At 44.6% G+C, this 26,365-nt stretch overlaps 1 protein-coding gene across 4 annotated transcripts in view; it reads right to left on the bottom strand.

Annotated features, from left to right (window-relative positions):
* DENND1A (DENN domain containing 1A) overlaps positions 1-26,365 on the bottom strand; it is a 994,598-nt gene that overhangs the window by 32,994 nt on the left and 935,239 nt on the right. For all 4 annotated transcript variants that reach the window (XM_033960659.1, XM_033960660.1, XM_033960661.1 and 1 more), the window contains one exon: positions 19,477-19,565. In XM_033960659.1, coding sequence (XP_033816550.1) covers positions 19,477-19,565 — 89 coding nt within the window. The remainder of the gene's footprint in view (positions 1-19,476; positions 19,566-26,365) is intronic.

Here is a 26,365-nt window from a genome sequence, read left to right as displayed (position 1 = left end):
ACTAAGTGATTAGAGGACAACGCAGGAGGGAGTGAGCATTAAGCCCGAATCCCAGCGATGAGTACAAATTAGCATCTGAAGCTATTTTCCTGTAGGAACTTGAGCAAGGAGAACCATAAAATTTTCCTTGCAGAATCATATGCAGGGGGGACTTAACCGGAGGGGTTTAGCAAGGGAAGGCTACACTGTCAGGAAGCCAGGTCAGGGACTTAGATGAGCTAGTGGGGAGCAGGGAGACAGAGAGTGAGTTCAGGCACTGACCTAGGAAAGAGTACAGTTTAGCATCTAACAGTTTCCAGTGATATACAATGAAATACAATGAAGTACAATGAGATACAAATTTGGCGGCTGAACAATATAGTATCTAGCAGAGTAACAAAGGGTGCGCTTAGGCAAGATCCTAGGAAAGAGTACAGTACAGTATAGCGTCTAACTATTACCGTGAAGGAAATGGGCAGGATCCTGGTAATGGATGCGATTTAGGAACTGACAATTTATGTCTAACAAATTTCAGATTGGGAGGGGGCAAGAGGAACTTAGAACAATGAAGGGGGGAGGAGGAACAAGATGGAGGATAGCTTCCTCTTTCCTCTGTTTTGTATAGTCACTGGGGGGAGGAGAGTCTTTCTGCGGCCCTCAAGGGCTGAAGAGAGGATCAAACGCTGTAGCGGGTAGGTCCGCCCGGATCGATCCTGCACAGGCAGGAAGGCTTTCGACGGTCACACGATGGGTTGAAGAGGCGCCTCACGAAGGCGCTGCACGCTGTTCGGAGATTTCTTTTATGGACACGAGACTCCCGCTGTTGTAAGGGAGGGGCGGAGCAGTGCTCCCACGCACCTCACCTCGCTGGAGCCTGGAAGCTTGCTGAAAAGGGCAGCAAAAAGGCTGCACGCCATTCGGAGATTTCTTTTATGGACCCGAGACTCCCGCTGTTGTAAGGGAGGGGCGGAGCAGTGCTCCCATGCACCTCACAGTTACACACGAGTTACACACGAGAATGAAGTAGATACCGTGCCGTTCATGGAAGAAAATGTTTAGGAGGACAAAGCGATGGGACCGGATGAGATCCATCCCAGGATATTGAGGGAGCTCAGAGAGGTTCTGGCGGGTCCTATTAAAGATTTGTTCAACAAATCTTTGGAGAAGGGAGTGGTTCCTGGGGATTGGAGAAGAGTGGATGTTGTCCCTATTCACAAAAGTGGTCGCAGAGATGAAGCGGGAAACTATAGGCCGGTAAACCTAACTCCAGTTATTGGAAAAATAATGGAAGCGTTGCTGAAAGAAAGGATAGTGAAATTCCTAGAATCAAATGAGTTACAGGATCCGAGGCAACATGATTTTACTAAAGGTAAATCGTGCCAGACGAATCTGATTTAATGTTTTGTTTGGGTGACTGGAGAATTGGATCAAGGGCATATGCTAGATGTAATTTACTTAGATTTCAGAAAAGCCTTTGACACGGTTCCTTATAGGAGGCTCTTGAACAAACTTAATGGGCTGAAGTTAGGACAAAAAGTGATGAACTGGATTAGAAACTGGTTGATGGACAGACACCAGAGGGTGGTGTTTAATAGAATTCGCTCGGAGGAGGGAAAGGTGAGTAGTAGAGTCCCACAGGGATCAGTGCTGGGGCCAATCCTGTTCAATATGTTTGTGAGCGACATTGCCGAAGGGTTAGAAGGAAAGTTTGCCTTTTTGCAGATACCAATATTTGTAACACAGAAGACACCGAGGAGGGAGTGGAAAAGATGAAAAAGGATCTGCAACTAAAATTCAATGCAAAGAAGTGCAGAGTAATGCATTTGGGAATTAGAAGGAGCCATATGTGCTAGGAGGTGAGAGCCTGATATGCACAGATGGGGAGAGAGACCTTGGAGTGATAGTGTCTGAAGATCTAAAGGTGAAGAAACAGTGTGACAAGGTGGTGGCGGTTGCCAGAAGGATGCTAGGCTGTATAGAGAGAGGTGTGACCAGTAGAAGAAAGAAAGTATTGATGTCCCTGTACAGGTCGATGGTGAGGCCCCACTTGGGAGTATTGTGTTCAGTTTTGGAGGCCGTATCTAGCGAAGGACATAAAAAGACTTGAAGCGGTCCAGAGGAAGGCAACGAAAATGGTAGGAGGTTTGCACCAGAAGACATATGAGGAGAGACTAGAAGCTCTGAATATGTATACCTTAGAGCAGGGGTGTCAAAGTCCTTCCTCGAGGGCTGCAATCCAGTCGGGTTTTCAGGATTTCCCCAATGAATATTCATGAGAACTATTTGCATGCACTGCTTTCAATGTATGCTAATATATCTCATGCATATTCACTGGGGAAATCCTGAAAACCCGACTGGATTGTGGCCCTCGAGGAGGACTTTGACACCCCTGCTCTAGGGATAGAGGAAAGGAGGGACAGGGGAGATATGATTCAGATGTTCAAATACTTGAAAGGTATTAACGTAGAACAAAATCTATTCCAGAGAAAGGAAAATGGTAAAACCCGAGGCATAATTTGAGATTGAGAGGTGGTAGATTCAAGAGTAATGTTAGGAAATTCTTCTTTATGGAGAGTATGGTTGATACCGTGGAATGCGCTCCCGAGGAAGGTGGTGGAGAAGAAAATGGTGACAGAGTTCAAACAAGCGTGGGATGAACACAGAGGATCGCTAATCAGAAAATAATGGGTATACATTGAAGGAACTAAAGCCAGTACTGGGCAGGCTTGCATGGGCTGTGTCCCGAATATGAACATTCAGTGGAGGAGGGGCCGGGGAGGGTTTCGAAGGCTGGGAAGGATTTCGATGGCTGGGATGATTAAGATGGCCTGGAGTGAGTTTTGATGGAGAATCCAGTAGATGGAACTTAAGCACACTACTGAACAGGGCTCTGGGTTTCTGGCCCAGAAATATCTAAGTAAAAGGACCATTTAAACTAAATAATTAATTTATGGAGCATGTATAGTTAGGCAGACTGGATGGACCACTTGGGCCTTTATCTGCCATCATTTAATATGTTAATACTTCCCGCCTCTGCAGGCACAGAAAGCAGTAGCAGAGGGAAAGCTTCCGGGCCCCTGAAGGCAGCATGTTTACCTCACTCACACTACCAGCGGCTTGAAGAGTGAAAGAGCAGCTGCCAGGAAGCAGCAGCATTGGATCCCATGGGGAGGGGGATGTAACCCTGAACTGCAGCGCAGGCTGCCAAGAAGGTCTCCGCAGACCACCATTAGCTCGCAGGTCTTGCAATGAAAACCACTGCTCTTATCTTTCCATTTCCTGGGATATACACATCACAGTATACAAAAGATTTCTATTGTGTTAAATCTAAAAATCATAAGACAGAAGAGATAATATATATGTCATTAAATGAAGATATTGACATAATAGACATCTCATACATGGTGAAAAATAGACAAGTGGGACACTGTGATACTAGGGTACAAAATTTATTGAAATAACAGAGCAAATAGAAATGGTAGTGATGTGGTAGTATAGTCAAATCCAGCATGGGGGAACTGAGACTGATGCCAGACAAACCTCTATGGACTGTGAGATAGGTGAAGTTTCAACACTTCCAGAGTGTTAGATCATTTTGTCACATACTGCGAATGTGGGTGCTGTGCAATTTAGGGGGATGGAGAAGGCATCTTGACTGATAAATTGAATACTGTCAGCAATAACCACATTATCATCTCCATCATGTATGGCTACCTATATGGTTGGCATTGTGGTGACTTCATAACCAGCTTTTAAACATGGGTGACTGGGGCCTGCACAGAGTGGCAGACAAGGCTCTGGCCACCTTGTTGGGCAGGCTGGATGGACCGTGAGGGTCTTTTTCTGCCTTCATTTACTGTGTATGTTAAAGATTCCATAGATTTAAACAGAATATAAATTCTGCTGGAAACAAATTGCATTTTGAATTCCCTTAGGATAGAAATTCAGTGCATGATGAGGAAGAGTATTGCAGTGGGTACAATGGGGGGGGGGGGGCACAGGAGCCATGGCCTCCCCCAAAATTGTTCCTCCTGTAGGTGATCCTGTAGTGTGTATGTAGAAACCCCCCCACTTCTTGCGAGCTGGGAGCTTACTACTGGCCAGCATGCCTCACATACGTGCCCCTGCTGGCATCTATTGTTCCCCCCTCCTCCCTCCCATCTGCTCATCCACCCGCCATGATTAACTTCTTTGAAAAGCGTTGTGCCACGCTGCTGCTGGCCTCGGCGTCTTCTCTCCACTACAGCCAGCCCTAGCAGAAATGGGAAGTTGTCAGAGAGGGCGGACCGCAGTGGAGAGAAGACGCTGAGGCTAGCAGCAGCGCGATGCAGCGCTTTTCTATGAAGTTAAACGTGGTGGGCGGGTGAACGGATGGGAGGGAGGAGGGGGAGGAATATTTGCCGGCAGGTGCGCGTTACAGAGTGCCGACAGCTAGGGGTAAAAGGGAAGAGCATAAGGGACCGGGGAAAGGAAGAGATATGGACAGAGGAAGTAAGAGAGGGAGAGATGGGGGAGTAAGGAAGAAATAGATGTGGGGAGAGGGAGAGAGATTCGGGAAGAGGACAGAAGGGGGGAGGGAGAGATATGGACAGAGGAAGTAAGAGAGGGAGAGATGGACATGAGGGAAGGCAGAGGGGAGAAAAGTCTTCAAGAATTACAACCAGATTATGATTACTTGCGCCTTAGTAGATTTAGGAATGACCCTTTCGGTCGACAAAATTAAGTGCTACATCAGTGTAATGTCACATTTACACCTATAAATTCCTTTGTGGGAAATAAACTAATTATAAACTCATTATGCGCTATTATATTTCGTCTAGTTGAGCTCAATGTATGAGCCTCTACCCAGATTCGGCTTGCCCGAAGTGTGGTGGACCCAATGCTACACTTGGATGTAGGTTTTATCTAAGCACAGCCATTCAGCGCTATTGGAGGAGGATTTTACAGCACTTCTCTGTTTTATGGCAGGCCCAATGCTCATTGACACTCATGTTAATTTTCTCTCAATGTGAAATAGTTGCCCCAATGCCTAAGGGTATGCAAGATTTCTTAAAGGTATCTCTTCTTTTCAGCGTAAAGGCTATATTACAGTGGACTCCCAACTTGGACACTCCTAGAGGAAGAAGACTTCTGTTCACCTGGGTACTGTTTTGGAACTCGTTGACACCTATTGCTTGAAGTAGATTACTCAATTTGTGATTAAAGTGAAATGACCTATTATTTCTTTTTGAATAGGCTTGGGACATTATTAAGATTCCCGGGAGGGGGTGGGAGGAAGGGAAGGGGAGGGGAGGGGGGAAACATAAAATTGTTTGTTCTCGTTACTCGACACTTTGTACATTGCAGCTCTGTTTATCATTTGTACTGCTGTATTGTATGACTGTGCATTCTTTTTGTACTGGAATGCAGATCTAGTACACAAGTAAATTGGCTTGCAAATAGTGATCATAATAAAATCAAATTTGGGATTCTCATTAGGATGACAGTAATAAAATAGAAACAATTATAATAATTTATCTTTAAAAGGGGAGACTATGATAGAATGATATAAACTAGTTAGAAAGAGACTAGTTTCAAGTTTCATTAAAATTTGATAAAATCGCTTATCAGGATTTCTAAGCGAGTTACAATAAAAAGATTCTGGGGTTAAAAATTTACAATACGGATAACAGAACTAAACATAGCATTTGACTAATGGTAAATGCAAGGTTAGAGGGTATGAAATACAATAGAAAAAGAAAAAGGAGATACTGAGAAGATTAAGGGGCTCATTATCAAAAATTAAATACGTCTAAAAACCAGCCTAAATCGGTACTTCGACGATCTAAAAGATAAGTCGTCCAAATGCCGATAATCGAAATGGGTTTTAGACATACCTAAAAATGACTTAGACCTTGTCAATGCTGCTGTACGACCAGAGCTAAAAGGGGCATTTTAGGAGGACTGGTGAAGACGGGATTTGGGCTGATCTAAACTTAGTCGTACTGCAAGTATAACTGAAACTTTAACGAGGCTGCCTGGATGGAAGTTGTACGTTGTGACTTAGGCCATGTAAAAATAGGTCTAAGTGGCAAAAAGGTATCCAAAGTGACCAGATAAGCACTGCAGACACAAGACCTAATAAAGAAAATAGGAAGGCATATATTTTTTATTTATTATATTAGATTCAGCCCACACCTTTTCAATGAGTTACATTCAGATATACTTGGTATTTTTCCCTGGAGGGCTTACAATCCATTCCTCTCACCCACATTTCTCTTGTCAGCATTTCTCCCTTCCCCCTCAACCAATTGGTCCGGCATATCTCCCTCCCTCCCTCTCACAGTTGGTGCTGTTAAAATGTCTTGATTGTTGCAATTGAAAGGAACTACCTCAGGGCTTCCATCTTCCCAGTGACACATCCCACCTACTCTGATGCAACTTCCTGTTCTGCATGGGCACAGGGAACATAAGAATTGCCGCTGTTGGGTCAGACCAGTGGTCCATTGTGCCCAGCAGTCCGCTCACGCGGCGGTCCTTGGTCAAAGACCAGCGCCCTAACTGAGACTAGCCCTACCTACATACGTTCTGGTTCAGCAGGAACTTGTCTAACTTTGTCTTGAATCCCTGGAGGATGTTTTCCCCTATGACAAACTCCGGAAGAGCGTTCCAGTTTTCTACTATTCTCTGAGTGAAGAACTTCCTTACATTCATATGGAATCTATCCCCTTTCAATTTTAGAGAGTGCCCTCTCGTTCTCCCTACCTTGGAGAGGGTGAACAACCTGTCCTTATCTACTAAGTCTGTTCATTTCAGTATCTTGAATGTTTCGATCATGTCTCCTCTCAATCTCCTCTGAGGGAGAAAAGGCCCAGTTTCTCTAATCTTTCATTGTTCGGCAACTCCTCCAGCCCCTTAACCATCTTAGTCGCTCTTCTTTGGACCCTTTCGAGTAGTACCGTGTCCTTCTTCATGTACGGCGATTAGTGCTGGACGCAGTACTCCAGGTGAGGGTGCACCATGGCCCAGTATAGCGGCATGATAACCTTCTCCGATCTGTTCGTGATCCCCATTCCTAGCATTCTGTTCACCCTTTTTGCCACCGCCGCACATTGCGTGGACGGCTTCATCGACTTGTCGATCATAACTCCCAAGTCTCTTTCCTGGGAGGTCTCTCCAAGTACTGACCCGGACATCCTATATTCGTGCATGAGATTTTTGTTACCTACATGCATCACTTTACACTTATCCACGTTGAACCTCATCTGCCATGTTGATGCCTACTCTTCGAGCCTGATTATGCCACGTTGCAGATCTTCGCAATCCCCCTGTGTCTTCACTACTCTGAATAACTTTGTATCGTCTGCAAATTTAATCACCTCATTCGTTGAAGACTGAGGCCTCGAGGCAGCTCCTTTCAAGCGCAATGATCAAGGTATCTCAGCAGTGCCAGTAGACCACGAGCAATGGGAGGGAAGAAAGGAGAACTGCCGGCAGCTGGAACAACCCTAAAGCTGATGGCAGCCTGGGTCAGTGCCTGGTGCTTGCCATGTGCTAGGATTGCTGGTGGTATTCAAATCTGGGGAAGTTGTGTTTGCTGCTGGGGATGTGCCTCTTATATGGGGTGCCTATGGTTGTCAGCTTAGTGTTCTAACCACTAGGCTACTCCTCCAATAAAAGTAAAGCAAAGAGTATTATAATGCTTCTGTATTGTTCCATGCTATGACTACATCTTGAGTATTGTGTGCAATTCTGGTTGCCACATCTCAAAAAAGATACAGTGAACCCTCGATTAAACGGACTGCTCGGCGGGGGAGGGAGGAGAGGGGGTGTCCATTATATGCGAGTGTCCAGAAAATCCGAATGCATGCTAGACGCAAAAAGACACAATAAACTGACAAAGACAATATATGTAGCAAAAGTATACTTTTATTTATAAACAACAACAAATCAAAATCACTGTATTGCAGCACACAATGAGTCGTTTATTTTCGTATTGGCCGAAAATGTTTCTAATGTCACTTGCCTTTTGGAACATGGTTGTTTATTAATTATAACTTCTCTGAAATTTCAGAAATGAAAATAATATTGTTGCAACTCAGGTTCTGATGATGAATCAATAAATGAATCCAAGTCATCTAGATGACTTCTAACTTGACTCAGTTTCATTCTTTTTATTGTAGGCTCTTTCTTCTTCATCACTCTCATCTTTCATTTTTTGGTTCATAACTTCTTCAGCTATCTCACTGTCCGACATAATTTGATAACCAGGATCACCCTCGTCTTCTTCCAGCCATTCTAGTAGAGCTTCTTCTGTTGTATTATTTTCTCCTGCATTTTTCATTGTTGTGTAAAAATCTTCAACTTCAAATCCATTTTGTTCTCGATATTATTTAGAAGTTTATTCTACCTGTTCGCTAATGTTTTGCACTTCACCACCTTCCAAGTGGCTGCAAAATTATGTTTCAATCATTTTTATTAAACACCGTAAAGCAAATACAAAGTGCAACAGATCACATTTTCGTAAACATAATACAACTCCAATCCCTACCCGCCCAACCATCCACCCTCCCAACCCCCACCCCACCCAGGCAGCAGCGGTAGCAGAAATTCAAATAAAGTGAAAGAATAATGTAAGAGGCATACTAGTTAAATTTCCCAAATTTGTTTTTGGACGTAAGGCGTAAAAGTCAAACTAAAAGGGTACCAACATTGATAAAACAATCGTCCAGCTTTAGTTGACATATCCATAATATCTCATCGCTCCAATAACATTTGATGTAACATTAATGCTCTCCACTGAGGAATAGTCGGAGGTTGCGGCGAGAGCCACTGTGATAGAATACATTTCCGTCCCAGCAACACAGTTTTTCGAAGGAAGGCTGCGCAACCTGGTCTGGGTGGATGAAAACAAATCTGTAAGGTGAAGAGGAAACTTGGGTGTAATCTCCAAGAACAGTTCCAAAGCCGCGCCATTAGTCACTCGTATCCCTCAATGTGTCCTGCAAGAAGATGTGCGTCCAATTTTCCCTTAAATCCTAGAATGGTATTTTCCTCCACCATCTTTTTCGGGAGAGAGTTCCAGGCGTTCACCATTCGCTGTGTGAAGCAGAACTTTCTGACATTTGTCCTGGCAGTATCCCCTCTCAGCTTCAGGCCATGATCTCTGGTCCGAGTCTGGGTCGCCAATGTGAATAAAGTTATTTCTTGCTCTCCATCCTTTCCCCCTGCTGTGAGTGAGCTTGCTCCATTTTGTCGATTCCTTTTAGCAATTTAAAAGTTCTTTGCTTAATTTGCTGCCGGAAACAGTTCTTTTTGTTTTAGAAGCTTGGGTATTTTCTGGCAGTGAACGCCAGAACACACTGGTCTCATCCGCATTATAAAGCTGACATTTCAATTAATTTTCCTGTTCTATTAGATTGGATAATTTCTTACGAAACGGTTCAATCTCTTCTGTCGGCGCACTCAACGCTTCGCTGTAAGTCCGTTTGTTCATGATTCCATGTCTCTTGTGAAATCTCCACAACCACCTATCACTAATTTTTATTTCAATGTTCATGTGTTTAGCTAATGTCTTTGCTGCAGATTGCAATTCCACTCCCCACACATTTACACCACAAGAACATTGCTGAACGTATCACTTTATTACAGCCTCTTCCAGTGAAGATTCTTGTGCCATTTTAAGATTTTTTTTTCTCAACCAAGTGTTAGAATCCACATCACTGGACAAAGCAAATTTTTGCAGCTTTTCTTTTGCTTTGCGAATGTCCGATACGATACATACAAATGTTTGCTTTTTGACACCATATTCCTCACAAACTCATGCCACAGATATGCCCAATTCCACTTTCTCGATGAGATCCAACTTTTGTTTTATACTCAAGGTCTAAAGTCTGTGCGTTTTCATTTTTTATCCATGACTGCGCTTTGACTTAATTCGCTGCCGGAAACGGAAAAGGCTGTTTGAGAGACAGTGCACAAGCTCGGCCTTCTTGACAGGAAGTATGTGGTGACGATTATAAGGTCCAGTGAATCCGAAATCTGGATAAACGAGATCCGGAAAATCGAGGGTTAACTGTATAGTAGAATTAAAAAAGGTTCAGAGAAGGATGATAAAAATTATTAAGGCAATGGAGCTTATCTTATATGTTGAAAGACTTAAGAGTTTAGGGATATTTAACTTGGAGAAGAAACAATTCAGGGTCATATGATAGAGGTGTATAAAACCCTGAGTAGAGTAGAATGGGTAAACATGGATTGTTTATTCATTCAAAAAGTACAAGACTACAATAGCTTTTCATTCAACATATAGTTAAGCTGTGGAACTCATTGCCAGTGTATATGTTAAAAATCAGCTAGTACAGCTGGATTTTAAAAAGGTTTGGACAAATTCCTGGAGAAAATGCCTTGTAAACTATTATGAAGGTAAGGTGGGGACAGCCACTGATTTCGGAGATTCTGCCAGATACTAGTAAAAAGCCACTAGTTTTGATCCCAGGAAGTGAGATCCAGCATTTGACAGGATATATGAATTTCCCCTATTAGATACTCTTTGTTCGGCAGCTTGAAACCTAGCTATTTGTGGAGAATGAGGGGGAGGGGGGGAACATGTATTGTTTGGTATATCTGTAATGAAATTACTGCCAGTTCTCTAAAAATTGGGGATCCTAAAGGTGCTATGCAGAAGTCCAATACACATTATGATGGGACATATTTCCTAAATTACAGAGGCACTAGGAGTTAGTCAGCACCATTTTGAACCTGGGCCTTAAATGAAGCAGCAGAAGTGACTAGGGCACTTCTGCCCCACTAGATCACCAGGGATCCTCTAATAAGAGCCGGGTGCAGAATCTGGTAGGTCCTCCTCTTCGGGGGAAGGGGGGAAGAGCCAGGTCTTGCTCTCGGGGGGGCGGGGCTTCTTGCATTTGGTTGAATGTTAAGGGATGGTGCATCTTATTCTGGTTGGGTGGTTTTCATAGGGGTGTTATAGTCGTATGCCTGGTGTGGGAGGTTATCAGCAGTGCCTGAATGTCAGAAGTAACTGCTTTAAAAAGCTACTCCCATCTACAGTTGGGCGAGGGGAAGCTGTTCTTTTTCTCCATGTGCAGCTTTTTGAAATCGCTGCTTCCACTGGATATACTGGCAGACACACAAGCATTCCTGCAAGTCTTTATAGTAAGTTTGCCAAAAGCCTTTTGTAAAATACCAGGGGAACTGTTCAAGACCTGACCGTTACAACTCAATTCCCATTTCAACATGCTACGAGATGGGGTCTTAAAATCTATAAGCTGCAAAAGTAGACTTCTTGAGGGGTGAGGAGACAAAAACATAAGTGAATTAAAAACAAACATGGCAAGCACAGAGGATCACTACTGGCAAAGAGGAGGGGGAAGATAATATGACGAGGGAGAGAAGATGGAGGGGAAAGCTGAGGATTGAGATGGAAGAATAGAAAAGTAGGGGACTGGGAGAACAGTGGGGGTTCAGAAATTGGGTAGAAGAGGGGACTTGGGGATTAGATGGGAGTTCAAGGACGTGGGGTTTAGGTGACTAGAGTGGTGCTATGAATATAAGTGGGCATGGGGGAGCAATGGCAATGGCCTGGACTACCGTCCCCTCCAAATGGGAGGGTGCTAATGATGAATTAGCCCCTTTTTCCCTACCACCAATATGACTTCCTTATCAACCCCCTAGATGCTCTCCCTTTTTCTGGCATATTACTGACACTGGGCAGTAGCCAGGTTTGACAATGAGTGCCAATATTTGTAAGTTGCAAGCTGGTACTAATTCAACCCATTTCTGTATCTGCTTTTCTTAGAAAACTCTTATGCCTTTGTTTTTTACCAACTCATTCCTAAATAGTATATAGTATATTTTATTCCAAAAAATTACATTCAGCCCATGAGAGGAAATAAAATAGCAAACATGAGTATTATTTATATAATCTGGGAACCTCAAGCAAACAATGTATCATTTTTGGAAAAAAAAAAAAATGTATTTGATACTAGGAAGATGTGTCGCTAAGAAAACAAAAAGAAAATTACAGGGCAAACCAGGCAACTGTTCCAAACCTCTCTCTTTTTTAATATATAATACTGAACATAAGCCTATTTACCACTAACTCAAGGACAAAATACTTATTTGTTCATTTAAGTTACTTATATACCGTATATCAATGGAGGTTGTCTAAGTGGTTTACATTCAGGTACTCAAGCATTTTAACCTACCTGTCCTGATAGGCTCACAATCTATTTAATGTTCGTGGGGCAAAGGATGATTAAGTGACTTGCCCACGGTCACAAGAAGCAGCATGGGGCTTGAACCCACAACCTCAGAGACTATAGTTCTAACCACTAAGCCCCTCCTTCAAACCTGTTTATATCTCTTTTTTTTTTTTTCAAAAAACTTATGTAGAGACCTGAAGACACATCTCCAATACAGTATTTAATTCATAGTACCTTTTGTATCTACTGAACCTGAAAGTACACTGCTTTGATAGCTTTCAGGCTTATAGGTGATACATAAGAAATTAAAAATATATATATATACATAACACAAGTATTGCCTGATTTTAATTTTATTAAACCATTAGTAATAAATAACGCTTCCTCCAAAAGATGTCCGTAGAATTAGCATATGATATTAAATATTTTCTATTGCATATAAATGCCCTGAAGAAAGCATAAGTAATTACCTAAATTCGTAACTAGATTTTATTTTATTCCACTAGAGGGCAGCAAAGTCCTACAATCAAGATGCACCTTTGTCTAGCTGAATGGAAAGGCCAAAGCATTTTCTGAAAGTGTAATCCTGCCAACCATGTACTCAGTCAATTTTTCAATTCACTATTCTATTTAATTTATTATCCCTGTCACCTGATATTGAGAAAGCTAATTTATTCAGTGGCATTATACCAAACGTGCAAAAACCCGGGGGAACGATACAGTTTAGGGGGTGAAGAACTTTTGTGCATGAAAGAAGAGCAGGATTTGTGTGTAATAGCATGTGATGATCTACAGGTGGCCAAACAGGTTGAAAAGGTGACGGAGAAAACTAGGAATATGCTTGGGTGTACCGGGAGAGGAATGGCAGTAGGTAAAAGAGGTATTGATGACCTCATTTATAATATTGTGTACAATTCTGGAGACCACCTTCAAAAAGATATAAACAGATCCAGAGGAATGCTACTAAAATGGTCAGTGATTTCAGTGGCATAGTGCGGGGAGTGTCAACCGCCCCGGGCGCCAAGTCGGTGTGGGCGATGGCACCTCTCTGCCCCGCCATACCATGACACCCTCACAACATCCCTCCCCCAACTCCATACCTCTGTATTATCTTCGCTAGTGCAACTTCTGCCTATTGCTTGCACCAGCCTGGTTCTCCTCTGAATCACTTCTGGGTCACGGGGCCAGGAAGTGAGGTCAGAGGGAAATCCAATGCTGGCGCGAGAAGCATGCTGCAGAAGTCACTTGTCCTGGCAAAGATTGAGAGGTATGGGGGGGGGGGGGGAGGGAGAGCACAAGTGTGGAATGAGGGGTGGGAAGTAGCAGTGAGAGCATGGAAGGAGTTTATATTTGCGGTTTTTTGTTGAGGGGAGGTTCAACTGTATCCTGTCAAGATTTCTGGGTAAAGAGGACCATACGGAGGAGAATAAGTAAATAAGTGGTATGGTGGAGCTTCTGTTGAGTACTATATAGGAGATTTTGAAATTTATTCGGGCTAGACTAGGTATCCAGTGTTTGAGGTAAGTAGAGATAAAATCATATTTTTTCAGTTTGAATATGAGTCTTATTGCTTTGTTTTGTACGAGCTGAAGTTTGCGGGTTAGGGTGGTATTTATACCTGCATAGATGGAATTGCAGTAGTCCAGTTATAAGCACAAGAAGAGCAAAGTGTTGTTGATGGAAGTATAGTCTGAACCACCTCATAGTGAACAAGGTTTTCTTCCAGAGGTTGGAGATTTGTGGTTCAAGGGATAACATGGTTCAAAATGACCCCTAGCACTTTGGAGGATTTTTCTATCACCATGGTGATTCCTGATGGGAGGATGATGCTTGTTGGGGCTGTCTGTAGTGAAATGTGAAACCAAAGAATTTTGGTTTTAGACGCATTTGAGTTTGTTGATTGTGGCCCATGTTTGTATTTTGGCAAAGTTGTCGGATATTTTTTGGGTTGGGTCAAGTTGATTGCTAGTTATTGGGATGAGGAGATGGAAATCATCTGCATATGATAATAGGCATTCGTTGTGGTGACGCTTGTCCACATTTCATTAAGAGACTACATCTCGGTGTCCCCTGATGAAGGCATCGTTGATGCCGAAACTTGGATTCTTGTTGGGATATTTTCATAATAAAGGATTTTTCACTGGTTGATTAGGACATCTCCCTTGCCTTTTTTTCTTTGCCTTGTTTCTTGTTCATGAGGCAAGTACTCTCCGTTTGTTTCTCTGAATTTAATGTTAAACTTAACTAAACTGAAACTTAACTTTATATACCGGGTCATCAACCTAAGGAAGCTCATGAGAGCGCATGAATAGATTATATAGAATTGGGGAGAGGGGAGAAGGCCCTCCACAGAAGGAATTCCAACTATTGGAGAAGACTTCATTCTTCCTGATGAGGTATTCCCACTTTCTGAGGAAATCTTTAAACCAATTTAGTGTGGTGCCTGGGATTCCTATCTGTGAGAGTTTCGTTAGGAGGAAGTGGTGATCTACTGAGTCAAAGGCTGCAGAGATATCGAATTGGAGAAGAGCTGCTTGTTGGCCTATCTGTTTGATTGTCAACCCAAAAGGCAGAGCTGTAAACTGGAACTGCTTTTAAACTGCCTTTAAATGTCAAATATTTCCTGTGTTCTGGAAAAATGGGAATATGAAGGTATGCCTCCATCAGATCTAGGGAGGCTAGGAATTCTCCTGGAGCCACTGACACAATGACTGACCAAATAACCTCCATGTGGAAGTGCGGCATTCTCATTGTCACATTTATGGAGTTTAGGTCCAGGATCAGTCTCCAGTCTTCTGTGCCTTTCTTGGGCACTATGAAGTATATGAAGTATCTGCCAGAGTTGGATTCTTCTTCAGGACCTGGTTCTATGGCTTGAATGTCCAATAGCCTTTGCAACATCGCTCTGGCTGTCTGGCTGGAGAGTCAATGAACAGATCTGAAGGAGGGTGGCAGAACTCGATCTTGTGACCCTCTCAAATAAGATCTAGGATCTGATCATGAGGGGCATAGAGAGGGTGGATAGGGACAGATTCTTCAGACTGAAGGGGACAACAAGTACGAGGGGGCATTCGGAGAAACTGAAGGGAGATAGGTTCAAAACAAATGCAAGGAAGTTTTTTTTCACCCAAAGGGTCGTGGACACTTGGAATGCGCTACCGGAGGAAGTGATCAGGCAGAGTACGGTACAGGGATTCAAACAGGGATTGGACGGATTCCTGAGGGATAAAGGGATCGTGGGATACTGAGGGAGGAGATGGGATGTAACACAAGTATAGAAAGCTAACCAGGTAATAAGTATAGAAACCCAACCAGGTCGTGCATGTGCAAGACCGGAGGGTTAGGACTTCGATGGGAAGATAGGACTTCAATGAGAAACCAAGGTGGCAAGGGAGCCCCTTCTGGTGATTCAGACAGGTCGTGACCTGTTTGGGCCGCTGCGGGAGCGGACTGCCGGGCAGGATGGACCTATGGTCTGACCCGGCGAAGGCACTGCTTATGTTCTTATGTTCTTATGGTGGTCGGAAGAAATCTGCTCCCACTCCCTCCAGAATGCAGACAGCCTCCTGCCAATATGCAGGGGTGTGGATGATACCCTGGTGTCATTGGAACTATTTGGAGGTTGTGCTGATGCGAGACCCCTGAGGGTCTGAAGTTGCCAAATCTCTGTGTGGAAAGAATGGAGAAACCTGTGTAGTACTGGCAGGAATGGCAAGGTCTGCTATCTGGCAGAGATTTAGAGCAGCAATCCACCACACTGGCCATGAGGTCATCTAATATCTTACAAAACAGCATCTGCCCTTTGAAGGGCAGTCTGCTTAAAGTAGCTTTGGAGGCTGAATCACCTGCCCATTACCTGAACCAGAGTATCCTGCTGGCAGAAACAGTATGCGCTGATATCTTGCTCATGACTTTGATGATGTGCCATATAATCCACTCCCTCCAGCACCAGATGGAGTCAGATATCCTCTCCAGAAGGACTCGGTCTTAACCAGGTGTGGCAGGCACGTGTCGTAAACAAGGCTGCTGCTGTAACTTTGATCCCCAAAGCTAGCACTTCAAATTGCCTCTTAAGAACCATGTCCACCTTGTGATCTTGTGCATCCTTTAGCATCACTCCTTCCTCACTAGGGAAGGAGGTACATTTAGTTATTTGACCCACTGTGGAATCTACCTTTGGCTGACTAAACAGTTGCTGAAATTCCGGAGCCATAGTCTTTGCCATTTTTACGGAGCCTTCCAGAGTCTCCCATTACTCAATGACCAGCAATGTGATGTCTGGATAAGTGGTAAAAAAGTTGGTCTGAGCAATTGTGCCACTCATGACCGTGCACTATGAAATGGATGGTTGCTGGGGCTCCAACTTCAATTCCCTGAGCATATGGAGCAGTAGCTGACTTGAAAAGCTGCTGCAGCGATGGATCTTCCCCTGGTCGAGTGCAACTATCGTCTCTTGACTCCTGGTCCCGAGACAATAAAGGCATAGAGTCTGATCTCCAATCCTTCCAGTCCTGTTCTGCTTAATTACTTAGGCTGGGAGTGGCTTTCTCTGCAGCAGGGAGACCTCTTCCTGGTCCAATGCTGGTACATCACGGACCCGTCAAATATTTATTTATTCAATTTTCTATACCATTCTCCCAGGGGAGCTCAGAACGGTTTACATGAATTTATTCAGGCACTTGAGCATTTTTGGCTCTCTGTCCCAGTGGGCTCACAATTTAACTAATGTACCTGGGGCAATGGGGGGACTTGCCCATGGTCATAAGGAACAGCGTGGGTTTGAACCCACAACCTTAGGGTGCTGAGGCTGTAGCTTTAACCACTGCACCACACTCTCCCCCTAAGCTTTCCACAGGAGATTCACAAACTCTTAGGTAAATATTTGAACAGGTGGCCCCATAGACCCTGCAGGACCTCAGACTGATTTCTCTTGGGCTCTACAGCATCCATACACTTTTGTTTTGTGCCTTCAATGTTTGTGGTCTCCAGAAGGGATTTTCTCCTTACCACTCAGACTCCGTGTGGCTCCCCAGCCCTAGAGGACTCAGAGGAGGCTGAACCCAAGACTTCTGTGGCACGCTCCTTGACTGACCATCCAGTGCAAAACTAGCATGATATAGGGGCAGAACAGCCTGAGGAGTCCACCCCAAAACAAGGGGTTTTGAGGCAGATGAAGGCTTTAGAAAAAATATAGTTTACAATCCAAGATGGCTACCACCAGAGAATTCATACCAAAAATAGCCCGTGGGGGCTTCCCTGAAGTTCAAAAAATTTCAGGGAAAGGGGTTTTGGAGCAGGGGGACCCTAGCTCTGGCCACAGAAACCCATAAACATACTCTTCCTGACCTTCCTGATTTTCTCCAAAGGGAATAGTGAGCTGTACTCACTAGTGCTGCCCGATTCAGGAAAAAAAATTTCGATTCGATTCTATTCAGGGTTTATTTTATAGCCTCTTCACCCCCCTTTGGCTTCTCCTAACTACACTGGCGCTGTGGTGTAAACAAAATAAACAAACAAAAAAGACTTTTCCTCTCTCTGTTAAATCCTAGCTCATGTTTGCGGTCTAACACCAGCTCTGGCAGCATACACGTTTCAAATCTGACATATTGTAATCACAAAACAGAAAATATAATTAGTTTTTCTACCATTTGTTGTCTGGTCATTATTCAAATTTTGTTGGTCACAGGCTCTGGTTATCTTCTGATAACTTGCTTGCCAGGGTCTCCTTCTTTCTTCTTTCTCCATGCTAACCATCCATCTGCCATCTCTGACCTCCCCTTCCATTTCCCTTTCCTCCCCAGGAGGTCTGGCATCTTTCCTTTTTTTTGTCTCCCTCCACAGATCCACCTTTTCTTAACTACCCTTTCATCCAGCATCTTTTCCTCCTTCCCCACCACTCCAGGGTCCACTATCTCTCCCTTTCTTTCCCCAACTACCCTCCTATCCAGTACCTCTATGCCCCCCTTCACACCATCCCTTGTGTCCAACTTCTCTCCCTTTCTGTTCCTTCCCTCCCTAAATCCCATTGTTCATCATCTCTCTCCCTCTCCTCTATTTCCAGACCCATTATTTCTTTCCCCCAAAGTCCGGCATATGCACGTCTCTTTGAAACCCCCTTCCCTTCCTCCCTCTGTGTACTTCTACACCAGGGCCCGCCTCCCCTGAAGGTCTGTCCCCCCTGAAGGCCTGCACCCCACCCCTAAAGGCCTGTGCCACCATCCCTGAAGGCCTGTTTCCCCCTTGAAGGCTTGTCCCCCACTTAAAGGCCTGTCCCCCCCTTAAAGGCCTACACCCCACCCCTGAAGGCCTGCCTGTCCCCCTGAAGGCCTGCCTGCCTGTCCCACCCCCACACCAAAGGACTGCTCACCTCCCCCCCCCCCGGAAGGCCTGCGTGTTCCCCCTGGAATCCCACTGGTGTCCGGCTTCCCCCCTTGCATCCCCACACCTTGACCGTTGAGGAGCAGTCTGCAGATAAGATCGCGGTGCTAGCGATTTTTGCACTGCTTTGGAGCTGTTTCCTCTGCTGCGGTCCCGCCCCTCCTCTGACGTTAGAGACAGAATCGCGGTGGAGAAAACAGCTCTGAAGCAGTGCAAAGATCGCTAGCACCACAATCTTATCTGCATGCTGCTCCTCAATGGTAAACGGTGTGGGGAGGCGGGGGGGGGGGGGGGAAGCCGGATTCCAGGGGGGGAAACCGGACGTCAGGGGGGGAAGCTGACAGCAGCACTTCCCGACTGACCCTCCCCCCTCACCCTCTAAAGCAGGTGCAACAGTGACCGACCAGCAAGAAAAGCGTTGCCACTCCTGCTTTAGGGGGCGAGGATCAGCTGAATCAGGAAGCCGAAGGTGATGATGATGCAGTTATCATACTGATGTCAGATTGGACTGCCTTGGTGAATTTTAAAAAATAACAGTACAGTACTGTACTTCTGTTTCAGTTCAAATGTCCAAAACGTTTGCTACTATAAAATGATCTCAAGGGGAATGATAACACCTTAAAGCACAAAAATCTTAATCACACTCTAATCTTGGGTCTCTTATGCAAAAGATCTTCTGATCTGCACATACAAAGGAACAGTAGAGTGGCATTCTGATTCCTTATGAAATTCCGAAGCTGAATTGTTATGACGACAGCACCCAAAGGTTAATTCGCTGGTTGTAAAACTGCTAAATTTTACAGCTCTCAACATTTAGGAGATTTGGTCTACGCAGTATGAAAAAATATATAAATGAATGCAAACTTTTATATTCCTTACAAAATACGTTTCGTATATGTCTGAGTTGGATACTTACTGTTCAGGACTTGAGCCAGAGGTTCTATGACTTTCAACAGCTGTGTTGCTTTTGGGCCTCTTAACAATATGAGGTCTTGGGGGACGAACCTGAAAAGTACAGATTTCAAATGTTGTAAGCAATAAAACAGAACACTTCTAATTGGTTTTAACCATTTGGTACTGAAATCTCAATGCAGCACAATGTTGTATATAATGATATTTTTCTGTTTACAGCTTTCAAGCCATGACAGCAATCATATCTGAGATGGCAAACTCTTCAGGAAAGAAACCTACCTCTTAAGTAAATGAACTATACATCATTGCATTATCCTATCATTATGTTATATCTATCTATTTATATCTACCAGGGCATTATTTGTAGAGGAAAAGCCTGGTAAACAGTTCTACTACTTTTCAGACCATAGAGCCAGAGAAGCAAGGGTATTGTGTTCCAGGCAACCTGCAGGAAAAGAGGAGGGGGGTCTTAGCTTGCAGAACAGCTACTCTGTTTCTTTAATGCAGCCCTTCTGACACTCCTGTACCCAGCTTCAGTTCTACTTTAATATTGCCTAAAAATTAAACTCTGCTCTCCATAGAAATTAACATTAGATATTTGTATTGGATATTCTAGCATACATTAAGGGGCTCATAATAAAAAAAAAACAAAAAACGTCTAAAAAGTGGCCTAAATGGGTACTTGGATGATCAAAAAGCCTGATCGTCCATGTACCCATAATTAAAGCTGGTTTTAGACGTATCTAAAACCAGTTTAGGCCTTTCCCCTGCCTCTAAACACACAGAGAGAAAAGAGGCATTTTTAGAGGAGGGGCAGTGGCGTACCTAGGGTATGTGGCACCCGGGGCCCATCATTTTTTGACACCCCCCCATGTAAAAAAATATTTTTTGTAATGACCATGAAACGGAATAAATGGTCAGAATAGAAACAGGCAGTGAAAATTTTCTTATATTCCAAACATAACATAACATAACATAAATTATGTCTGAATTGTCATGACATCAGAAGTACATATGGAGTAGTTGCAGGTGATGCTTAGGACAGTTCTGATTGTGTTAGTTCGGTTTTATGTGTTTTTTGAATAGAAGGGTTTTTATTTCTTTTTAAAAGTTTTGCAGTCTGTGGTCGATGTCAATTGGTTGTAGAGTTGGGGATCGAGTGTTGCAGCTCGAATTGCTAGGAGGTTGTCGAACAGTTTTTTTCTTTTGACGTTTTTGGTTGGAGGGTGTGTGAATGGTGCATGAGTTCTCCTATGTCTGGTTGAGGTGGATTGAATTATTTAGCTGAAGAAATTAGTTACCCCCCATTCCACACACATTAATTCTCTTCCATTTTTGTTCCCATTATAAAAAACACTGATAAGTTCCCAGAAAAAAAAATACATTAAAATAAGAAGTGAAAACAAAGGCCCCTACAGATGAGAACATAACATAAGAATAGCCTAACTGGGTCAGATCAATGGTCCATCATGCCCAGTAGCCCATTCTCATGGTAGCCAATCCAGGACACTAATACCTGGTCAAAACCCAAAGAGTAGCAACATTCCATGCTACCGATCCAGGGCAAGCAGATACTTCCCCCATGTCTTAATAACAGATTATGGACTTTTCCTCCAGGAATTTGTCCAAATCTTTCTTAAAACCAGCTACACTATCTGCTTTTACCATAACTTCTGGCCACTTCATTTTTAAGTTTAGATCTTTCCTTTCAAACAGAGACCTTGCTAGATGTCAAATACAGCACAAGGTAACTTCACATGGACTTAGCTGTGCAGGAAATGTGAATCTCCTCATACACCCACCATATAGTGCAAAAATGTGCAAAGGTCTGTTTTTTTCTTTCGATCACTACATAGCCTAATGCCACACAAGCAGCGCTGTTACAAACATATTCTATAGGTCAATGCTAAGGATAACAAAGTTTCCTTCCTTGGACCAGAAGGAGATACTGATAAACCACTGGAAGAGATTCCAAAACAACACTCAAAGACCCACTCAGTGTGTGAACCAGTTGAGTGGAGTGGACTAACTGGGGGGTGGAAATGAGCCCGGAGTTTGCTCAGCAGAATTTCCCAGACTACCTCTTCCTCTCAACACATTGACACGCTGCCACCACCACCACCACTAGGAACACCTCGGTGGGTAGGCCAGCTATGCTATAAACTTTATAAAACACATTATTATATTTTCTTATAAAGCACATATTTTAACTGAACTCTCTGACATCTTCAACCTTTCCATTCACAAAAATAGAAAGAAGAAAAATTCCCATTTCCTGCTGTCTCATGTCTCTGGCCTATACAATATTTTTTTTCTGCAGACCCTTCAAAAGTCTGACCAAATCCTCGTTTCACTTGCATTATAAAGTACTGAGGATGCCATCTCTCCCCAATCCCAGGTCCTAAAGTCTAAGACAGTAGCGCAAACTAATGCTGCCAGATTCAGGAAAAAAGATTTCGATTCGATTCAGCCTATTGAATTGGTTTTTCAATTCGATTTTCCTGCCCAGTTGGGTGATTTTTTTCAAAAATCCTGGTGGGTTTTATAGCTTTTTCACCCCCTTTGGCTTCTCCTAACCACACTGGCGCTGTGGTGTAAATAAAATAAAGAAACAAAAAGGACTTTTCCTCTCTCTGTTAAATCCTAGCTCACGTTTGCAGTCCAACACCAGCTCTGGCAAGATACACATTTCAAATCTGACATATTGTAATCACAAAACAGAAAATAAAATTAATTTTTCTACCTTTTGTTGTCTTGTTATATTTCAAATCTTGTTGGTCCAAGGCTCTGTTTTTCTTCTGATAACTTGCTTGCCAGGGTCTCCTTCTTTCTTCTTTCTGCATGCTAACCATCCATCTGCCAACTCTGTCCTCCCTTTCCATTTCCCTTCCCTCCCCAGGAAGTCTGGTATCTTTCCTTTTTTTCATCTCCCTCCACAGATCCACCTTTTCTTAACTACCTTTTCATCCGGCATCTCTCCCTCCTTTCCCACCACCCCAGGGTCCACCATCTCTCCCTTTCTTTTCCCAATTACCCTCCTATCCAGTATCTCTATCCCTTCTCCACACCATCCCTTGTGTCCAATTTCTCTCCCTTTCTGTTCCTTCCCTCCCTAAATCCCATGGTCCATCATCTCTCTCCCTCTCCTCTATTTTCAGACCCATTATTTCTTCTCCCCCCCAAGTTTGGCATATGCACGTCTCTTTGAACATCCCCTTCCCTCCGTGTACTTCTAAACCAGGGTTCCCCCCAAAGGCCTGTCCCCCCTTAAAGGTCTGCCTGTCCCCCCTTGAAGGCCTGCACCCCCCTTGAAGGCCTGTCCCACCCCCTTTTAGGCCTGTCCCCCCTTTGAAGGCCTGTCCCCTCCTTGTAGGCCTGTCCCCCCCTTGAAAGCCTGCCTGCCTGTCCCCCCCTTGAAGGCCTGTCCCCCCCCTTGAAGGACTGCACCCCCTTGAAGGTCTGCACCCCCCCGAAGGCCTGCACCCCCCCGAAGGCCTGTCCCACCCCCTTGTAGGCCTGTCCCCCCCTTGAAGGCCTGCCTGCCCCCCTCTTAAAGGCCGGTCCCTCCCCTTGAAGGCCTGCCTCCCCCCTTGAAGGTCTGCCTGTCCCCCCCCCTTGAAGGCCTGCCTGCCTGCCTGTCACCCCCCTTCCCCTTGAAAGCCTGCCTGCATGCCTGCCCGCCCGCCCCACCCTGAAGGCCTGATGCCCCGACCCACCCCGAAGGACCGCTCGTCCCCCTGGCCTCCCCGCACCACCTATGAAGCAGCCACAGCACGATCGCGACATCAGTGATTCCTGCGCTGCTTATGCACTGCTTCCTGCGCCGCGGTCCCGCCCCTCCTCTGACATCAGAGGAGGAGCGGAACCGCGGCGCAGGAAGCAGCGCCCCAGCAGCTCAGGGATCGCTGACATCGCAATCCTGCTGCGGCTGCTTCATAGGTGGTGCGGGGAGGCCAGGGGGCCGAGCGGTCCTTCGGGGGTGGGGGGGGACTGAACGGCAAGGCCGGGAGCACTCCCTCAGGGCTGGCACCCGGGGCGGACCGCCCCTCCCGCCCCCCCCTTGGTACGCCACTGAGGAGGGGAAAGGGGGGGTGATGGGTGGGAGGTGGCTGGTTAGGTCCATATGACTAAGGCCCCACCCACAAGAGGGGCCTAAGACAACTGGACCGATTCCGGTTGGCCCAGGCGCCTCAAGCCCCACCTGTAGGCGGGGTTTGAGCTGCCTGGAACAATCAGGCCCTAAAGCCAGCCATTCCCGAGATGGCTGGCCTGTCAGACGGAGGGGCTTGGCACCTGTCCGTGTGACCAACATTTTTAAGGTACGGGGAAGGGGGTGGGAGGTTGTGGGGTTGGCGGGGGGTCGCGGGTCGGTGGGGGGGGGGCCGATCGGGGGTTCGGTCGTGGGGGGTTTGCGTTGATGGCAGTAGGGCCTGGGATCCCTCCTGCCCATATTTTAGTGGAGGGTGAGGGTTAGAGGGTGTCGCAGGACAGTAGGGCTTGGGCTCCCTCCTGGCCGGAACATGTGGAGGGGGAGATTGCAGGGCCAGGAGGGCTTGGGCTCCCTCCTGGCTGGATCGTGTGGAGGGGAGAGATCGCCGGGCCAGGAGGGCTTGGGCTCCCGCCTGGTCGGATCATGTGGGGAGGGAGGGGGGAGATCGCCGGGCTAGGAGGGCTTGGGCTCCCTCCTGGCCCCATCGGACTTTGCGGGGGGATCGCGGGGCAAGAGGGCTTGAGCTCCCTCTTGCCCTGATGTTGTCGGGGGGGGGGGGTGCAGTTCGACGGGGCAAGAGGGCTTGGGCTCCCTCCTGCCCAGATTGTTGTAGGGTGGGTGGGGGTGGATTCTGTAACCGGTGTTGTTTTTGACAGACACCGGTAACAGAATCCAGCTTTTAGGCGAAGGACTGGCTCCTCCTTCGCCTAAAAGCTCTTGTTTTGAACGTTTGGGGCTTAGGCTTTTTTTAGGTTGATTATATGGTATAAGTTTAGATGTAATGGTGGTCTGGGCGTTTAAACAGCTGAACGTAGAGGCAGGCCATTATAAAAAAAAAAACTCCTTTTGGACGTTTTTTTTGATAATGGACATTTTACCTGCTTCTACTTTCAACGTTTAAGGCCTTAGGCCAAAAGGGGACTTAGACAATTTTTTAAATTATGCCCCTTTAAGTCTTTAGCTGAGATCCTGCAATTTATGTTATTGGGAAAAATATAGTGGTTCCAATTCAACAGTCATTAAGTGAGCAAATAGTTATGATGAACAATACTTTGCACCAAGTCCTTTTTGGTCTTTATTTCATGAAGAATCACGACACCAAGAATAGCCCATATTGCTGTATTTATAATATTTATCCTTTCACTTTTTTTTTTTTTTTTACTTAGCAGTTTTCTTCCTGCTCCCGTGTTTTTGTAGCACCGATATAATGAGGGCTTCGATCAGGGGTTCTCAACCCAGTCCTTGGTACACACTCAGCCAGTTAGGATTTCACGATATTCACAATAAATATGCATGAATTAAATTTGCATGAACTGCCCCCCATTATATGCAAATCAATCTCATGCTTATTCATTGTGTGTATCCTTAAAATTTCACTGACTTGGCTTGTCCCAAGGAGTAGGTTGAGAAACCCTGGCTGAGATCCGATTCCTAGCACTATGACCCTTTATTAGCCTTCCTTTTCCCCCTGCTGTGAACCTAGGCTGATCAATTTAGTAATGATCCTGGGCCAGGACTTCTTTTGGAACCTTGAAATTATGGACTTTGATTTCAACTACTAGGTATCACTCTTGAACAATGCCCACTGACTTTGTTGTAGCTTTAATTCCAGCTGACCTGAGCAGCTGAAGACCTGACTAAAGTACTAAATCAAAACACGTCCTCCATACCAGTGCTTTGCACTGGCACTGAGCCACTGAGTCTTTGATTATTCTTCATCTCATAGGCATAAACTGCTAGTTGAAAGTTGTTAAATCTAGAAAATATACTTTAATAAAGATCAGGAAATTGCCAAATAAATAAATAAATAATTATAGCCGATTTATTCTACAATTTCATTTATTTTCTTTTGGCATTCCTGGCTTTTTACAGAGGATGTTAGCAGATAATATGACTTTTTCCTTGCTGGTATCAACTGCTTCATATGTTTATTGCTTTTACTACTTTTAAGATATTCTGCAGGTTTTCTGAACATAAAATACATGCAAGATACATGTAATTATAGATGAAACAGCACCAGAGTAGAGCTGTATAACAAACAGCAGCATCAATTGTAAGATGTCCAGCAAATGTATCTGAAGTATTTACATGCAGTAAGAACATAAAGCAGAGTTTCAAACAGATAAAAATATGCGTAAGACATGGCAGTAGTCCTTTGAGAGGGCAGAGAATGCATTGGGCTTGGTCTTTAAAGGCTGTCTGCATCTGTGGTTGATCTAATTGTAATTTACAACTGGCTAACTTTTATCTGTATTAGATGGAGAGTACTGAAGGATGGGAGTTAGGAATGCAGATCCTTGAGTATCTTTTTTTGAAGTTGTAGGGTTTTATCCATATGATTAAAATTGATTTGATGAATCGGTCTTAGTTACATAGTAACATAGTAGATGACGGCAGATAAAGACCCGAATGGTCCATCCAGTCCGCCCAACCTGATTCAATTTAAATTTTTTTTTTTTTTAATTTTTTTCTTCTTAGCTATTTCTGGGCAAGAATCCAAAGCTTTACCCGGTACTGTAGACTTCAATTTAATTCTCTTTCCTTCTAGAAGAAGCTTGGAGGATTTAATGGTTCAGTATTAGAGAGAAGGAACTGTTTCAGGATGAGAACTCCCCCTCCTTTAATATAAAACCCTGTAATATATTTGCATAATTGTCTTTGGTCTTTTGCCTGCCCTACCACT

This window comes from Geotrypetes seraphini, chromosome 10 (genome assembly GCF_902459505.1).
Source record: "Geotrypetes seraphini chromosome 10, aGeoSer1.1, whole genome shotgun sequence".
NCBI classification, from domain to species: Eukaryota; Metazoa; Chordata; class Amphibia; order Gymnophiona; family Dermophiidae; genus Geotrypetes; species Geotrypetes seraphini.
This window is presented reverse-complemented; position numbering and strand designations above follow the sequence as displayed.